The 17,115-nt window shown below is 44.1% G+C and overlaps 1 protein-coding gene across 5 annotated transcripts in view; it reads right to left on the bottom strand.

The window, feature by feature from the left end:
- Window positions 1-309: 309 nt before the first annotated feature.
- Window positions 310-17,115, bottom strand: part of LOC123481191 (signal-induced proliferation-associated 1-like protein 2) — a gene marked incomplete at its 5' end in the record, with an annotated part of 55,439 nt that continues 38,633 nt past the window's right edge. The window contains 8 exon segments of one of the 5 annotated variants that reach the window (XM_045218754.1): window positions 310-1,734; window positions 2,324-2,405; window positions 2,887-3,007; window positions 4,974-5,036; window positions 12,377-12,508; window positions 14,723-14,957; window positions 15,844-15,964; window positions 17,014-17,067. In XM_045218754.1, coding sequence (XP_045074689.1) covers window positions 1,585-1,734; window positions 2,324-2,405; window positions 2,887-3,007; window positions 4,974-5,036; window positions 12,377-12,508; window positions 14,723-14,957; window positions 15,844-15,964; window positions 17,014-17,067 — 958 coding nt within the window. 5 annotated transcript variants of the gene reach the window in all.

Here is a 17,115-nt window from a genome sequence, read left to right as displayed (position 1 = left end):
GGCCTGACCAATAAAAAAGGAAGGCACATATGCTACTATGCAGATTCCCAATTGTGCCTAATATGTGATCCCTGTACAAGTGTTACCTATAATTCAATACTCCAAATGACTGCATGGCACTTATCAAACAGTGCGGCACTGATTATACAATTTTGTCAAGAATGTCAACTATCCAGTTCATCAGGGACATACCATAGGCTGTATGTTTAAGACATAACATTTTCTGTCCACAAAACAGCACCCAACTATACAAAAAAAATACCTTAATACGCAAACGTTGTCGCTGGAATTAAATGACACTTGAGTCCATTTTGTTTTTTCAACATCCTACATTTATTAAAAAAGCAAACCATTTGTCCCATCTTTAACAAAACATCTTACAAAGAAAGAAAGGCATACAAAACAACAGGCTGTATTCTAGCAGCATCCAAACGTTGGACTTCCCAGAAATAACCCTTTATATGTATATAGTATTTATATTTTATCTCTTGCCAACTATACAGATATTGCCAATAAGGAGCCATTAATCTTTTTTAGTGCAGAAAGGAACAAAATATTCAATATTAAAATAAACAATTTGGAGGGTAAATTTAAATAAGAGTGTTAAATACAAGACACTTTCTCTGAAGTACTGTACAAAGACCATCAAACACATTTTGGCATTGAAAATACATAATTCGTACACTTGGTGGTACCTTGTGTACCTACAAGTTCGGGGTCAACTGCATAAGAATACATTTCTGTGGCAAAAAAAAGAAGGGTAATAACATCATGGTAGTCATCATTAGTGAGAGTAGTGGACAAGGCGTGGGGTTGGAAAAGGATGAGGGACTACAACAACAGAAAAGACTACAGTATCCATACACCACTGGTTAAAGTCAGGCACGTTTTTGTTCCTGCAAAATAAACACGTCTCGACAACACCACAATCAGTGCTAACCATTAATAACAGTTTTGTGACTATCACCATATTTATTGCTAGGACAATTTCTATTTTTTTTGTTCAAAACAGTGGAGTACTTTACAAAACTTACTAAAGATTAGCTTTTTTTATACAAGAACCTTGTAACGCCTTAATTATTTCCTGGTTGTTTTATAATACATTTAATGTCAAGGTAAAGTTTAGTAATGTTATTTGGGTGAACTTTTTTTAAATTGTTGTTTACTGAGGGAACTCATAAGTTTTACACTTGCCTTATTCGGCAAAATAATATAGATTTCACATAAGTTACATTCATTTGTTTTTAATTCACATGTTCCTTCCTCTCCGCAAATAGCCAAAAAAACATGAGGTCTGCTACATTCTTCCCCTCTTCCCCTTTATCTTAACCTTCTATAAATGTATCGCTTTACCCTCCCCCCGGCCCCTTGAGATATTTACACTAATTAATGTTGTTTTGCTTTCAAAACAATGCAACTAGCATTAGCACGCTAACTCGCAACTTCTCACTCTCATGCGATGGCTATCCACTTTGAATCACTACTTCGTCCCTCTTGACATGCCACTGGCTCAGGTAATGTGGAGTTAACGGCCATGTTGCAGTGTGTGTCAGTGTGTGTGTATGTGTCAGTGTTTTTTTTTGCTCAGGGCTTCTTGTTGTCGACCGAGTGTAGGAACCATTCGCTGAACCTCCTGAGCTGGGCGGCTGCCGTTTGGCTCTCCTCGTGCAGACGCATGTTGTCCTGACGCAAGTGCTGGACCTGCTCCTGCAACATGGCCTTGTCCTCTTGCTCCTGTGGAGAGGGAACACACACACTTCGCTTATTACGCAACCTGGCATGACGGCATTGGCTATACATATGATCACCATTTGGCACAGTGGACAACATTTGGCTTCATTATGACATAATTGTCTGGTTGTACACTGGTTTTCTGAATGAGAATACATAATATAACCAGATTACAACCAACTGGTCTCTGTTACAACCAGGTAAAGATGTATATTATATGACAATGTCAACACATCATGGGAAAGCAATCATTTTCTGGTTGTTTATCTGGTCAGATAAATACATTTTTCTGGTTGCTGAAAAGACTGACAAAACGTCCTTTTACAATCAGTATACAACCTGAACATGACAACTGGTTTTGCCTGCTGGGGTTGTATGATTTACAAAATACACCAACAGAGAAGCGTACATTTTAGAACAGCAGCTAACTGTACAGACCATTCTAGTACATCATAGTAGTATATTGACTAATATGTTAGCTGCACATCCCTTTGGATAAAGGTAATCTGCTAAATGACCATGTTATTATTGTTATACATGCTAAGTGGTTCACTGGACATGTCACCGATATGCATCGGGGAGTTGACTTTACCTTTCGTAGGTCGAACTGAAGCTGTCTGAGGATCTCTTCCAGTTGGATGACTTTGCCCGTGAGCAGAGCAGGTGAGCCGTCCCTATATAGAGATAGAGACAGGCTTCTTTAAGTTTTGCAAGTCTATAGAAATTGACCTCTTCGTTATGTCGGTCTTTGATGGTATATGCTTTTATACACTAATTTGTGATGTCACCAGGCAGGCCAAAACTCCATCCTACCAAAACAGGCTGACATTTTAGGAAGTCTTTTCAAATTGCTCTTACACACAAGGGCATTATCATAATTTTACATTATTACTCCAACCTCAGTATGAAAAAATAAATAAATACACACACACAGAGAGAGAGGAAAATCAAATTTTTGACTGCACTGGGCCTTTAATTATAATATTTTGATAATATAAGTTATTCCTTTAGAGGAGGATGAAGAATGTTTCGGCATTCAGTCAGTAAGTAGTGTTAAACATACCTATATGTAAGACCTTCAATAACTAAATCCCCTTCTCTGCTAAGTCAAGCTCCTTTAACTGCCTGCCCCACCCAAAGGCACAATACACCTACCCTGCCTCCAAGATGGCGGCCTCCGACGCAGCCACCCTCCGACTCAGCTCATGGGACAGCTCCATGGCCTGCTGGGCCTGCTCCACGTCCAACATGGAGCAGAGTGAACCCTGGTCCGCTGCTAAAGACACACACACAATACTATTAAAGCTGCAATATGTAACTTTTGGGCGGTAGATCTGATCTATGTGCACTATTTCTATGCTTCCCCATTCTTAAGGTTCGTTTTTTGCAACTTTCACTGTGTTTTGTACACCAGCTTCAAACAACTGAAAATGTACTGAACAAAAATATAAACGCAACATGCAACAATTTCAATGATTTGACTCAGTTACAGTTCATATAAGGAAATCAATCAACTGAAAAAAAGTAATTAGGTCCTAATCTATGGATTTCACATGACTGGGAATACAGATATGCATCTGTTGGTCACAGATACCTTAAAAAAAAAAGTTAGGGGCGTGGATCAGAAAACCAGTCCGTGACCACTATTCGCCTCATGCAGTGAGACACATTTCCGTCGCATAGAGTTGATCAGGCTGTTGATTTTGGCCTGTGGAATGTTGTCCCACTCCTTTTCAATGGCTGTGCAAAGTTGCTGGATATTGGCGGGAACTGGAACATGCTGTCGTACACATTGATCCAGAGCATCCCAAACATGCTCAATGGGTGACATGTCTGGTGAGTATGCAGGCCATGGAAGAACTGGGACATTTTCAGCTTCCAGGAGTTGTGTACAGATCCTTGCGACATGGGGCCGTGAATTATCATGCTGAAACATGAGGTGATGGTGGCGGATGAATGGCACGACAATGGGCCTCAGGATCTCGTCACGGTATCTCTGTGCATTCAAATTGCCATTGATAAAATGCAATTGTATTGGTTGTCCGTAGCTTATGCCTTCCCATTCCATAACCCCACCGCCACCATGTTGCACTCTGTTCACAACGTTGACATCAACAAACCGCTCGTCCACCCGCCGCCATACACATGGTCTGCCAAATTCTCTAAAACGACATTGGAGGCGGCTTATGGTACAGAAATGCACATTCTATTCCCTGGCAACAGCTCTGGTGTACATTCCTTAACTCAGCATGCCAATTGCACACTCCCTCAAAACTTGAGACATCTGTGGCATTGTGTTGTGTGACAAAACTGCACATTTTAGAGTAGTCTTTTATTGACCACAGCACAAGGTGCACCTGTGTAACGATCATGCTGTTCAATCAGCTTCTTGATATGCCACACCTTTCAGGTGGATGGATTATCTTGGCAAAGGAGAAATGCTCACTAACAGGGTTGTAACCAAATTTGTGCACCACATTTGACAGAAATACACATTTTGTGTGTATGGAAATTTTCTGGGATCTTTTATTTCAGCTCATGACACATGGGACCAACACTTTACATGTTGCGTTTCTATTTTTGTTCAGTGTACAATATTTTTGGTTATGGAAAATAGATTTCACAGCGGTTTAGATGGTCAAATGATTCTCTACACTACAATTGCTTGTTTTGTCACATAAACTGAAATTAGGCGAACTATTAGAATTTTAGCAACCAGGAAATTGCAGAGCGATTTTTGCATAGTGCATCTTTAAATACCATGACACACATCTCGACTAAGAATGTCCCTAACTGCTTGGAAATGCCAGATTAGAAGTTTAAAATCAGGCGTGTTAGTGCTAGGCTGGAACAAAAGTTAGCAGGAGAAAACATCACAATACAAGAAGTGGTTGAGGTAACACTAGGCAGCTAGTAGTAGAAGGGGGTGGTAGTAATAGTGGTGGTGGTAGTAGTAACCAATGTAGTGTTACAGAAGCATTGGCTGTTGTAGTAGTAGCTGTGGTAGTATTGCCAGAAATAGGTAGAAACCCTAATTTGATTTCATCCTAAATAAAAGTAGTAGTTGTAGAGGTTCCATAGCAGTAATAGCAAAAGCACCAATGGCAGTAAAGGTGAAAGAAGCTCTAATGGCAGTAACTAACTAGAGTGGTAGTAAAAGTCAAGTAATTCCAGTGAAGAGGAGAATTTAAAAAAAGAGTAGAGAGCACCAAGTGCTTTGTTGAGCAAAATGTCAAGGTCACCTAGTGAGTCTTTCTGACTGTCTTTATCACACAGACGACTGGCATCCTTGTCGAGCTCCAGACCTGAAAACACGAGAGGAGACAGCACATCCCTCAGATACAGTTCAGCTACCCACACTGTGTAGAGTGCACTTTCAGTGCAAATAAGCTACAGTAGCTCTTAAATGCTCCAAAAGCAATGTTCTAAGGAAAGGCACATTCTGGCGCAGCCCTTTTAAGCAGTCCATTCTTGCAACCTTGGAGGTGGAGAGCATGATGTAGAGTAGAATGGATCCTGTGGAAGTGCTATAGTTAGCTCCCATCCCTAAACCTTTGCAATCGTCTATTCTAAAAGCAACAATTATGGAGCTACAGTGCTGTGAAAAAGTATTTGCCCCCTTTCTAATACTTTTTCACGGCACTGTATATAACAACTGGATCCACTCTCTCGGTGAGTGAAGGGGATCGCACGTGCAGGTGGTGGGTTAAATATGAGAGCTAACTGGATTTCACACAGTTAAGGCCCCACAGTATAATATACAGTATTACGAAAGTATTCAGACCCCTTGACTTTTTCCACTTTGTTACATTACAGCCTTATTCTAAAATAGATTAAATAAATAGAAATCCTCAGCAATCTACACACAATACCCATAATGACACAGCGAAAACAGGTTAAAAATTAAAAACAGAAATACCTTATTTACATAACTCTTTGCTATGAGACTCGAAATTGAGCTCAGGTGCATCCTGTTTCCATTAATCATCCTTGAGATGTTTCTATAACTTGATTGGAATCCACCTGTGGTAATTCAATTGATTGGACATGATTTGGAAAGGCACACACCTGTCAATATAAGGTCCCACAGTTGACAGCGCATGTCAGAGCAAAAACCATGCAGGCACAGATCTTCAAATGTCTGCAGCATTGAAGGTCCCCAAGAACACAGTGGCCTCCACCATTCTTAAACGGAAGAAGTTTGGAACCACCAAGACTCTTCCTAGAGCGGGCCGCCCGGCCAAACTGAGCAATCAGGGGAGAAAGGTCTTGGTCAGGGAGGTGACCAAAAACCCGATGGTCACTCTGACAGAGCTCTAGAGTTCCTCTGTGGAGATGGGAGAACCTTCCAGAAGGACAACCATCTATGCAGTACTCCACCAATCAGGCCTTTATGGTAGAGTGGCCAGACGGATGCCACTCCTCAGTAAAAGGCACATGACAGCCCGCTTGGAGTTTGCCAAAAGGCACCTAAAGACTCTCAGACCATGAGAAATAAGATTCTCTGGTCTGATGAAACCAAGATTGAACTCTTTGGCCTGAATGCCAAGCATCACGTCTGGAGGAAACCTGGCACCATCCCTAAGGTGAAGCAAGGTGCCGGCAGCATCATACTGTGGGGGTGTTTTTCAGCGGCAGGGACTAGGAGACTAGTCCAGATTGAGGCAAACATGAACGGAGCAAAGTACAGAGAGATCCTTGATGAAAACCTGCTCCAGAGCACTCAGGACCTCAGACGGGGGGCGAAGGTTCACCTTCCAAAAGGTCAACGACGCTAAGCACACAGCCAAGACAATGCAGGAGTGGCTTCGGGACAAGTCTCTGAATGTCCTTGAGGGGCCCAGAGCTGGTGGCCGGGGTAGTGGTAGCCAGGTGGAAAGCATGGCCAGCCGTAGCAAAATAGATTTATCGGTGGTGATAGTGTTTCCTAGCCTCAGTGCAGTGGGCAGCTGGGAGGAGGTGCTCTTATTCTCCATGGACTTTACAGTGTTCCAAAACTTTTTGGAGTTAGTGCTACAGGATGCAAATTTCTGTTTGAAAAAGCTAGCCTTTGCTTTCCTAACTGCTTGTGTATATTGGTTCCTAACTTCCCTGAAAAGTTGCATATCGCGGGGGCTATTCGATGCTAATGCAGTACGCCACAGGATGTTTTTGTGCTGGTCAAGGGCAGTCAAGTCTGAGGAGAACCAGGGGCTATATCTGTTCTTAGTTCTGAATTTTTTGAATGGGGCATGCTTATTTAAGATTGAGAGGAAAGCACTTTTAAAGAACAACCAGGCATCCTCTACTGACGGAATGAGATCGATATCCATCCAGGATACATGGGCCAGGTCATTTAGGAAGGCCTGCTCGCTAAAGTGTTTTAGGGAGCGTTTGACAGTGATGAGGGGTGGTCGTTTGACCACGGACCCGTTACGGATGCAGGCAATAAGGCAGTGATCGCTGAGATCCTGGTTGAAGACAGCGGAGGTGTATTTAGAGGGTAAGCTAGTCAGGATGATATCTATGAGGGTGCCCATGTTTACAGATTTAGGGTTGTACCTGGTAAATTCCTTGATAATTTGTGTGAGATTGAGGGCATCTAGTTTGGATTGTAGGATGGCCGGGGTGTTAAGCATATCAGAGTTTAGGTCACCAAGCAGTACGAACTCTGAGGATAGATGGGGGGCAATCAATTCACATATGGTGTCCAGGGCACAGCTGTGGGCTGAGGGGGGTCTGTAGCAAGCGGCAACAGTGAGAGACTTAAAGTAGGAGCTCAAACTGTTTGGGCACAGACCTGGATAGTATGATAGAGCTCTGCAGGCTAACTCCACCCCCTTTGGCAGTTCTATCTAGACGGAAAATTTTGTAGTTGGGGATGGACATTTCTGAATTTTTGGTGGCCTTCCTAAGCCAGGATTCAGACACTGCTAGAACATCAGGGTTGGCGGAGTGTGCTAACGCAGTGAATAACTCAAACTTAGGAAGGAGGCTTCTGATGTTAACGTGCAGAAAACCAAGGCTTTTACGGTTACAGAAGTCAACAAATGATAGCACCTGGGGAGTAGGAGTGATACTGGGGGCTGCAGGGCCTGGGTTAGCCTCTACATCACCAGAGGAACAGAGGTGGACTAGAATAAGGATACGGCTAAAGGCATTAAGAACTGGGTCTTCTAGTGCGTAGGGTACAGAGAATAAAGGGGGCAGATTTCCGGGCGTTGTAGAATAGATTCAGGGCATTATGTACAGACAAGGATATGGAAGGATATGAGTACAGTGGAGGTAAACCTAAGCATTGGGTAACGCTGAAAGAGATAGCATCACTGGAGGCACCGATTGAGCCGGTCTCGGCGTGTATGGGGGGTGGAACAAAGGAGCTATTTGAGGCAGTTTGAGAGGGACTTGGGGTTCTACAGTGAAATTGTATAATAAGAACTAACTGGAACAGTAATAGGCAAGGCATATTGACTTGGGAGAGAGGCATAAAGCAATCACAGGTGTTATTAGAGAGAGCTAAGACAACAACTGGTAATGGCGATGAAAGTTTGGGCTGAGGCTAAACAGATAAACAGGACAGGGTACCGTGTAAAGGAACAGTCCAGCAGGCATCAGCTGTGCAGCTGAGTGATCATAAGGTCCAGTGAACAGCAATATGTGAGTCCGAGAGCAGTTCGAATTGGTGCTACAGCACAGCGAGCAGGAAGCACGGCTGAAGTTTGCGTGTAATAGCGGGCCGGGGCTAGCAGATGGATCTTCGTGGTCGTCGCAACGGGAAGCCTGTTGAAACCACAGACGATTACGTCGGCAGACCAGTCGTGATGGATCGGCGGGGCTCCGTGTCGACTCTAGGAGGTCCTGTCCGGTTGACAGAGAGGTAGATAGCCGGGAGATGTGCCTGACTCGAGGCTAGCTCAAGGCTGATTAGCCAACAACAACATGCATTTGGTTGCAGCTAGCTAGTTGCGATGATCCGGTGTTAAAGGTCCAGTGATTCAGTGATTCCGGCAGAAAATCCGATATGTTCTGGGTCGATAACGCACTGTGCAGACAGTGCAGACTGGCCGATAATAGTCCAGGCTAGAGCTGGCTGGTAGGTAGTGCAGACCACGGACAATGGTGAAAAACCGCTAACAGTGGCTAATAGCAAGTAGCTAGTTAGCTGGCTACTCCCGTCCGGTAGACAAAGAGGTAGATAGCCGGGATATGGGCCTGGCTCGAGGCTAGCTCAAGGCTAACTGGTGCTTGCTTCGGGGGCAGTGGTGATTAGCCTACAGCAACATCCATTCGGTTGCGGCTAGCTAGTTGCGATCCGGTGTTAAGGTCCAGTGATTCAGTTATTCCGGCAGAAAATCCGATGTTCTGGATGAAAACCGCTAACGGTGGCTAATAGCAAGTAGCTAGTTAGCTGGCTAGCTAGTTTCAACTGGAGATTCTAGATAAAGGTGAGTAAATAATATAATCCGTTCCACATTGAGTTAGGCGGGTTGCAGGAAAGTATATTTAGTAGAAGGATGAAAAGTGTGATAGGGAAATATATACGTAAAATACAAAAAAATACAAAAAACTGGCTATTTACATGGACACACAACAGAGAACACGACCGCACTGCTACGCCATCTTGGATCATTATGGGGTATTGTGTGTAGATTGATGAGGGAAAAAAACAATTTAATCAATTTTAGAATAACGCTGTAACCTAACAAAATGTGGAAAAAGTTAAGGGGTCTGAATACTTTCCGAAGGCACTGTAAGCCAGTGATTCTCAACTCCAGCTGTAAAGACCCACATGACTGCACATCTTTGTTCTAACCCAACATTAACACACTTGATTCAACAACTCAAACATTCCATGAATCAAGTGCGTTAGCACTGGGCTAGAACAATGAAGTGCAGTCCAATGGGTTACCGAGTTGAGAAACACTAGAAGCCAGTCCCCTTCCGTAGTAACCGACACGGCACAGCACACTATTGTTACCTTCCAGATAGAGAGCATAGGACAATTCTGGATAGGGAAGAAAACAAGAAAGGGGGGGGGGGCATTGTGAGAAGTCAGAACAGCCTAGCAGATGTCCGAGTCACATATCCCTTTAGAAAGCTGGGGGTCTTAGTGAGGAAATGTAGGTTAAGTTTCTAGCGAAATGGCAGCACCATCCACCCCCCCACCTGCGTCTATCTTCTCAATAGTTGGACAGTGTTGAGAGGTGACGTGGGTTTGGAATGCGGAATTTGAGGACAGAAAGGAGGGAGAAGGGGAAAGAGATGGGAGCCGTTCTTGCTAAGATTGTTCTCGCTAAGGAGTGAGAAAAGGGGGAGCGCGAGAGAGGGAAGAGAGATGAAAGGGGTTCTCAGTAAAGATAAGTGAGAGCGAGAGACTGAAGCTGTGAAAATCTCACCCATAATTACACATCTCTCTCTTTCTCCCTTTTAACAATCACTCTCTGTTCTAATTGACAGTCTCAACATTGGCTTAACGTTGACTGAAGTAAATCACAGGTGAAGTGATTATCATGGTGGAAAACAAAGAATACAAAGGAGGACAAGGGAGAAAGTAAAAGAGGGGGAGATCTTTACTTTTCCTTTAGAAAAAGGACTAGCCTATATTGAGACGGAAACAACGAAAACAACATCCCATGACATTTTATGTAATGGTCAATATGGAAAAAACGAACGGTCTAAGATAAAACTTGAGGTTAAGTTATCATTGATAAATATGAACCACAACTGAACAATGAGTCTCCCGAGTGGCGCAGTGGTCTAAGGCACTGCATCGCAGTGCTAGCTGTGCCACTAGAGATCCTGGTTCGAATCCAGGCTCTGTCGTAGCCGGCCGCGACCGGGAGACCCATGGGGCGGCGCACAATTGGCTCAGCGTCGTCCAGGGTAGGGGAGGGAATGGCTGGCAGGGAGGTAGCTCAGTTGGTAGAGCATGGCGTTTGCAACGCCAGGGTTGTGGGTTCGATTCTCACGGGGGGCCAGTATAAAAAAATACAAATAAAAAAACAATTCTAAAAAATTATAATGTATGCACTCACTAACTGTAAGTCGCTCTGGATAAGAGCGTCTGCTAAATGACTAAAATGTAAAATGTAAATGTAATGAGACACGCAAGGAGAGAGGAATGTCTGTGTTGTCTGTTCTGCTGCACTCTTGGCTGTGAATGTCAACCATTCGTCCTGTTCTAGTATGCGTGGGTCTACGGAAACAGAAATAATGCTCGCTAGTCGCTACTAATGCTCACCCCGCCCTTTGCCCCCAGGCATTGCTAATGAGGACTAGCATGCTAGAGTTTCTGCGTGCTTAGCAACACTGCCTTTAGAGCACACAGCGAGCACCACGAAACAAAACAAGCCAACTAAACGACACGGCAAGCCTGGGCTAATAAATGCCAGGGTCAATAATGCCAGGGTCAGCACTCCCGCGACTCTCCAAGCAAATTAGTTCCCCCTCTTTTCTCTGTTGTTGACATGTATGCAAATCGAAGGCTGCTGTGCAGCCCGATGCTAGTCAATGGCGTCCCCGGCCCTACCCCTCGCTGCTCAGGGTGAAAAAAAATGTGGTCACCGGTTCCAACCTATCCAGTCTATAAACATCAGATGGTCACGAAGGAAGCAGAAGCTATTTGCAGAAAACTTTATAAAATAAAAAATAAATAAATGGGAGTATATCACCCGGTTGCTCACCACGTCATTCTAGGTTACCAGAAAAACACTCCCCAGCTTCCCCTGAACACAGTTGGACGAGGTAGTGAAGCTATAATTGCCAGAGAAAGTGTGCAAGCAAGGGGTGCAATTGCGGCGGGAGGTGGCGTTGAGTCATTTGGCAAAATGGTTCCTTGCCGTGCGCTCCATTGTGATAATGCTTTGTTTCTCAAGACACTAAATACGCTCTCTCTCCTTCCACTTCCTGCTAATTAGCACCTCGAGGTAGACCGACTGAGTTCAAGGCAGACACAGATAATGGGAGAGACTGAAGATTTTGACAGGGTCAAGATGATATTGGGGGTCAATCTTAATTCATGTCCAGTCGCTTCAGCAAATGAATTTGGCAGACTTTAATTGGACGACGGACAATGAATTCACATCTGAACATTACGAGAAAAGAAAAACAACTTTTATAATGGTCTTTTCGCACTTTGAATTTCATGCCAAATTAGATACCCAAATTGACCAGAATGGAAAAAAAACATTGAGTACAAATTAGACACTGAATAAAGGCCAGGAATTGTTCTACTGAGCGAACAAAATGGTAACAGTTCAAGCTCTGAAAGCCTGATGAGAACTGGGGACAAAAGACTTGACAGCCTTTGACAGTATGACACCTGACAGGGACCTTGGTAGCAGCAAATGTTAAATCAGGTACCACTTACACCTAGCTAACATTTCTGCATTCCCAGAACATTTCTGGTAGGTTAGGGAACAACGTTTCTGGTAGGTTAGAGGATAACATTCCCATAACCTTTGTTGGTCCAGCTTTTAAGTGCTTTAAGAAAGTCAGTCCAAAAGGATGTTCCTTGAATGTTGAGTTACAACACATAACGTTTTCCTTTTGACATTGTTCAAACGTATCTACGTTTTAGGGAGCATCAAAAGATCAAACAGTGAATCAGCACTCCATTTTGTTTAATGCCATGCAGGAGTATGATGAATCTAGATGTTGTCCTTACCTTCAAAAGCCCTTGCGGCATCAACAAGATGGGACCAGTCCAGGCCAGACACTGCTTCCGGGAGGGGCATCAGGCTGCCGTCGGCCATTTTGCAGCGGTCGGCCAGGGAGCTGTCAGAAAACCACAGCTCATCTGTAGAGATGAGACATTTTGGTTTAGATAAGTGACCGACAGGCTCACCGATTTGGGTGAAGGGAACAGTTGGTGCTCCCTCCCTCTTTCCTCCCTCCTTTCTTTCCTCCTCCTTCCTGCTCTCACTCTCCCTCCCGATAATGAGACATCATCCATTCTCCACATGGAACACCTGCTCCTATGTTAAGCCCGGACTGCTTGCAGATTTACAAAGTCATTTCAGGGTTTTAGGTTTCAAAGTCAGTAAAAACAAAATAAAAAAATGAAAGATGGGCACTTTCCATCAAAGCGTAAGACAAACATCTCACAGAGGTATCCATACGACTTGTATCACCTTAACATACATTTTTAAGAGGCATCTGCAATTCCCCTTGAAGCAAATACAATTCAGCCTTTTCAATTTACACCAAATTGACTGTGCGAGACAACCCCCCTCTCCCAAAATGTGAAAAAAATGCTAAACAATGACATACTCAAATTGCAGTCCTGCTTGGAAAACTGCCAAGAACACAGTAACTTTTTTTTTTTTTTACCCAATGTCACAGTCTGCTGTTGAAAGCTGATTAGAGGACAGAGAGGAAGGGGGAGCTTCCCCCCGCCAGACAGACAATTAACCTGCATCTAGGGGATGCCCACAGAGGTCAGCTTTGGCGAACAGACACACACAAACCTAGGCACACAAATATGTGCATAGAAACACACACACACACACACACGGGTACGCACACACACACACACACGCACAGGCTTTCAGTCATTTGCACAGCTGGAGGTTCATGATCCTTCATTCTGGCTTCTGATCCCAGACAGCACAGCACAGCCCCCCGACAGAGTTAAAGGTGATCTGAATAAGACACAGCAATCACATATCCACACACACACACCTCCACGGCTTGCGATAATGAGCTGAAAGCAGTGGATTTGTGATTGTTGGCTGGCTAACCCTTTGAGTGGTGATTTTTTGAGGGGGAACATTCGCCTCAGTGGTCCATTCCGGAATTCTCACGTTTTGACATGTGATCGCTGGAGACACCTATTACAGTGTTATGTAAATGGGGGGCAGCCCCTTTGTGTCATTGTGAAATACATCCAGTGGTTAGAATGTTTCAACAAAGAACGCAAGGAGGACCGACAGTGAAAGTGTTAATATCTTGCATACTCAATTACCTCATACTGGGATACATAGCACATACTGGGATGTTTTCCCAGTGGAAAAGATCCAATATCTTGCTGTGTTTCTTAAAAACAGACAGCTTTTTAAAATAGGTTTGCATCAATTTAACACCTACGAATTCTCACCTAATACAAGACAGATGGGAAATTGAAAATGGCATATGCTGTAGCTTTTACGATAGGTCTCGTAAAGTTCAGCTTCAGACTGGCAAGGGCGTTTGCATTTAATTGACCACAATGAGCTCACAGTTAGATATTTTTATTCCTATGGCCCACTCCTTAATTTAAAACTCAAAATGGCTGCCCCGCCACTTTGTTTACTATAAAGCCCTGTGTAGCTCAGTTGGTAGAGCATTGCGCTTGCAACACCAGGGTTGTGGATTCGATTCCCATGGGGGGCCAGTATGAAAAAAAAAATATATATATATTAAAAAAATGTATGCACTCACTCTTATCTCTGGATAAGAGCGTCTGCTAAATGACTAAAATGTAAATGTAAAATAAAGCTGAGGAATGGGGCTGGAGAAATATAAAAGTGACTGTAAATATCACAGAGTGGGCTTTTCAGGAGTAGATGAATGCAGCTGTCCACTCAGCACCATTTGACTTGTTACTACACCTCAGGAGCATTCCATCTTTGGTAGATACATTAATGGACGACTGATTTCGTAACACGCGTTCCATTCCTAATTGAACTCCAAGGTTTCACTAATACATAATACATGCAAAGCAGACTTTGGTACTTTAACACTGACTATACAGTTTGGACATGTTTTGATTTTAAGGTAAAAACGGCCTTGAAAAAACTGTATTAGGTGAATCAGGTGGGTTAGAGCAGGACTGGAACAAAAGCGTATACATCCAGCAGCTCTCCAGGAGAAAGGTTGGCCATCCGTATTCCCGCTTAACCATAGAGATACATTAAAGTATCTATTATCTATCTGTTCTATTGAATTCTATGCTCACAACCGACAAGACCGACTAGCTAGCCAGCTACCCTAAACATCCGAAACTCTAAACCCTAAACGGGCAGACACTCACTCTTGTGTAGGGGCGCCCCGTGGCTGTGGCCGAGGTTCATGCGAGGTGGCAGGGTGCTGTGGTAGGGCCCAGCGGCGGTGCTGAAAAGGATATCGTTGGGCAGGGCCTGGTCCAGGAGAGAACTTCGGGAGCTGACCAGGGACTTCCTGTGGCTGCTGCACAGGCTCTCGTCTGACAGGGTCCGGTACAGGGACCTCCGCGGGGACATGGGCAGGCCACCAGGACCAGTCAGACTCTGCGGGAAGGGATGGAGAAAATAAAGGAGGGAAAAAGGGAGACAGAATATTATGATACATTTATCATCTCGGAGGGCTGCACCACGGAAGGGGTGATTCAAGCGCCAACTGGTATGTGCTAAACTGGTTGAATCTATCACAAAATTGGCAAAACAGTAACGTCGGTCTGCCACAGTGCCAAAAATGAGAGTCAATAATTTCCCCTCAATTATCTGATGATAGCTTCCCTGTGCATAGTAGTTGGTATCAATACCATTTTCTTTCTGTCCTGTGATGTCTTTTTCAATCAGAGAACAAAGAGGTCTGAAGAGCAGCTTGCTAGCTCCCAGATAAAATCCATTTCTATCAACCCCTTCCCATTCCACCTCCACACTTGTTTCCTGGCCACATTGTCTTCTTCTAATTACCCAAGAGCCTTTACATCAAGTGGTGGGTTTTTTCCTGACGCTAGTCGCCCTGGCAGGTGGCATTGAACAGGAGACGTCTAAATTAACCTTTCAACAGGCGGAGGGAAGCTGCACTAGGAAAAGGTTAGCGCGAGTCTGGCGCCTTATAACCCCCCCTTGGTTTTAATTTCAGTTGATTTGAAAACGATGCCAGCCTTGATTTTTAATATCACAACCAATCTGAATAGATTATGTCAAGCGGAGGAAGGAGACGACTGAAGGAGGGAGGGAAATTAAAGCGAGACACTCGTTGTCAGAGGAGGAAAAGGGGAACACTACATTAGAGAATCGTGTCAGCGCTATTTATTACATTTCTATCTGCAACGTTTCAAACATTTCCCTTCACTGATCACAGCCCAGACAGTATGCGAATGAACCAGAGAGTCGTAGTGATAGTGAAGTAGAGTGTGGAGAAAAACTAGCGGGAGCAGCGGCTCACCTTGCCACGTCCCCCTTCCCCGGGGGGACTGTCGGGCAGCATCATCTTTAGGAAGGCCTCTCTGGTCAGGCTGGGCTGGACCTTCTGGAGCTGGCCATCTGCAACCAGCATGGCCCGCAGCCTGCTCCCCAGGGGAGGACAGGGGGTGCAATGGGCAGGGGGGACGAAGAGGGGAAACAGAAAAGAGAGTGAAGAGAGAGAGTGAAATAGGGTTGAGAGAGAAAGCGATACATGGTAGAGAATGTAGAGAATGTAGAGGGAAAAGTGAGGGAAGAGAGAAAGTGAGGTGGAGGAAGAAGGGAAGAAAGAGAGAGAGGGATGAGAAACAGGCAGGGAGAGGATGTAGATGGGGGGCAAAAACAAAGGTAGGAGAATTGAATTAGAGACAAGCTCATCAGTTTCATTGCAGTTTCTTACAAGGGTAGGTGGAAGGCAGTCTCTCCTGAACAAAGAACGTGTCAAAAATAACACCCATTCCTGGTCAGTGCACTACATGTGGAATAGGGGGTCATTTGTGATTTGCCAACAAAGGTGAGGTAGAGGAGGGGGCACAGTGACACGTGTGGGAGAGCAAGGACATTCCTGAAGAAAAGTAAGACCAAACCACAGTAAGATTATGGAAACAAAACTATCAGAAGTATGACCAGGCAGCACATTACACAGCTCTTTGGGAAAGACAAAATAAGAAAGAAGGATACTACCATAACTACAGTACAGGGTTATTGAAAGTCGAATATCAACACACACACCCCAAACAGGGGGCGTAAACTTTTACAATATGCTGTTCGGAGCCAAACTTAAATCACAGTTCCTCAACTGGAGGGCATCTAGTTTGGGGAGCAGCCGTTTCCAGGCAAACACACAGAGTGGGGTTGAGGTGTTACAGGAGGCACAGGTTGCATTGTATACAGACACCATGCGAGTGACAAAGTGGGTAACGATTTATTTTACCACCCCATTTCAACCGGACTCTGTCCGATATTTACTAAGAAATGATGCACTTAACTTAAAAATACTTCCATACAACCAAATGGTGGTTTTAATCTAAAAGAAACAGGTTTCAGTTTTACAATGACATTTCTTAGTAAATACTACGGAAATAGCAGACTGTAAAATAAAGTGTACATCCAGGTTTATTGAACCAAACAGGGTTCCGTAATGCTAGTGTACCTGGATCTCAGTGTAAGAGTCTTTAGTAGGTAAGACAATACGCCTTCCACTCCACTGATGTAGAAAATCCAAAGTGAAAAAAGGAGGGAAATAATGGTAAAG

This window comes from Coregonus clupeaformis, unplaced genomic scaffold (genome assembly GCF_020615455.1).
Source record: "Coregonus clupeaformis isolate EN_2021a unplaced genomic scaffold, ASM2061545v1 scaf1783, whole genome shotgun sequence".
Lineage (NCBI taxonomy): Eukaryota > Metazoa > Chordata > Actinopteri > Salmoniformes > Salmonidae > Coregonus > Coregonus clupeaformis.
This window is presented reverse-complemented; position numbering and strand designations above follow the sequence as displayed.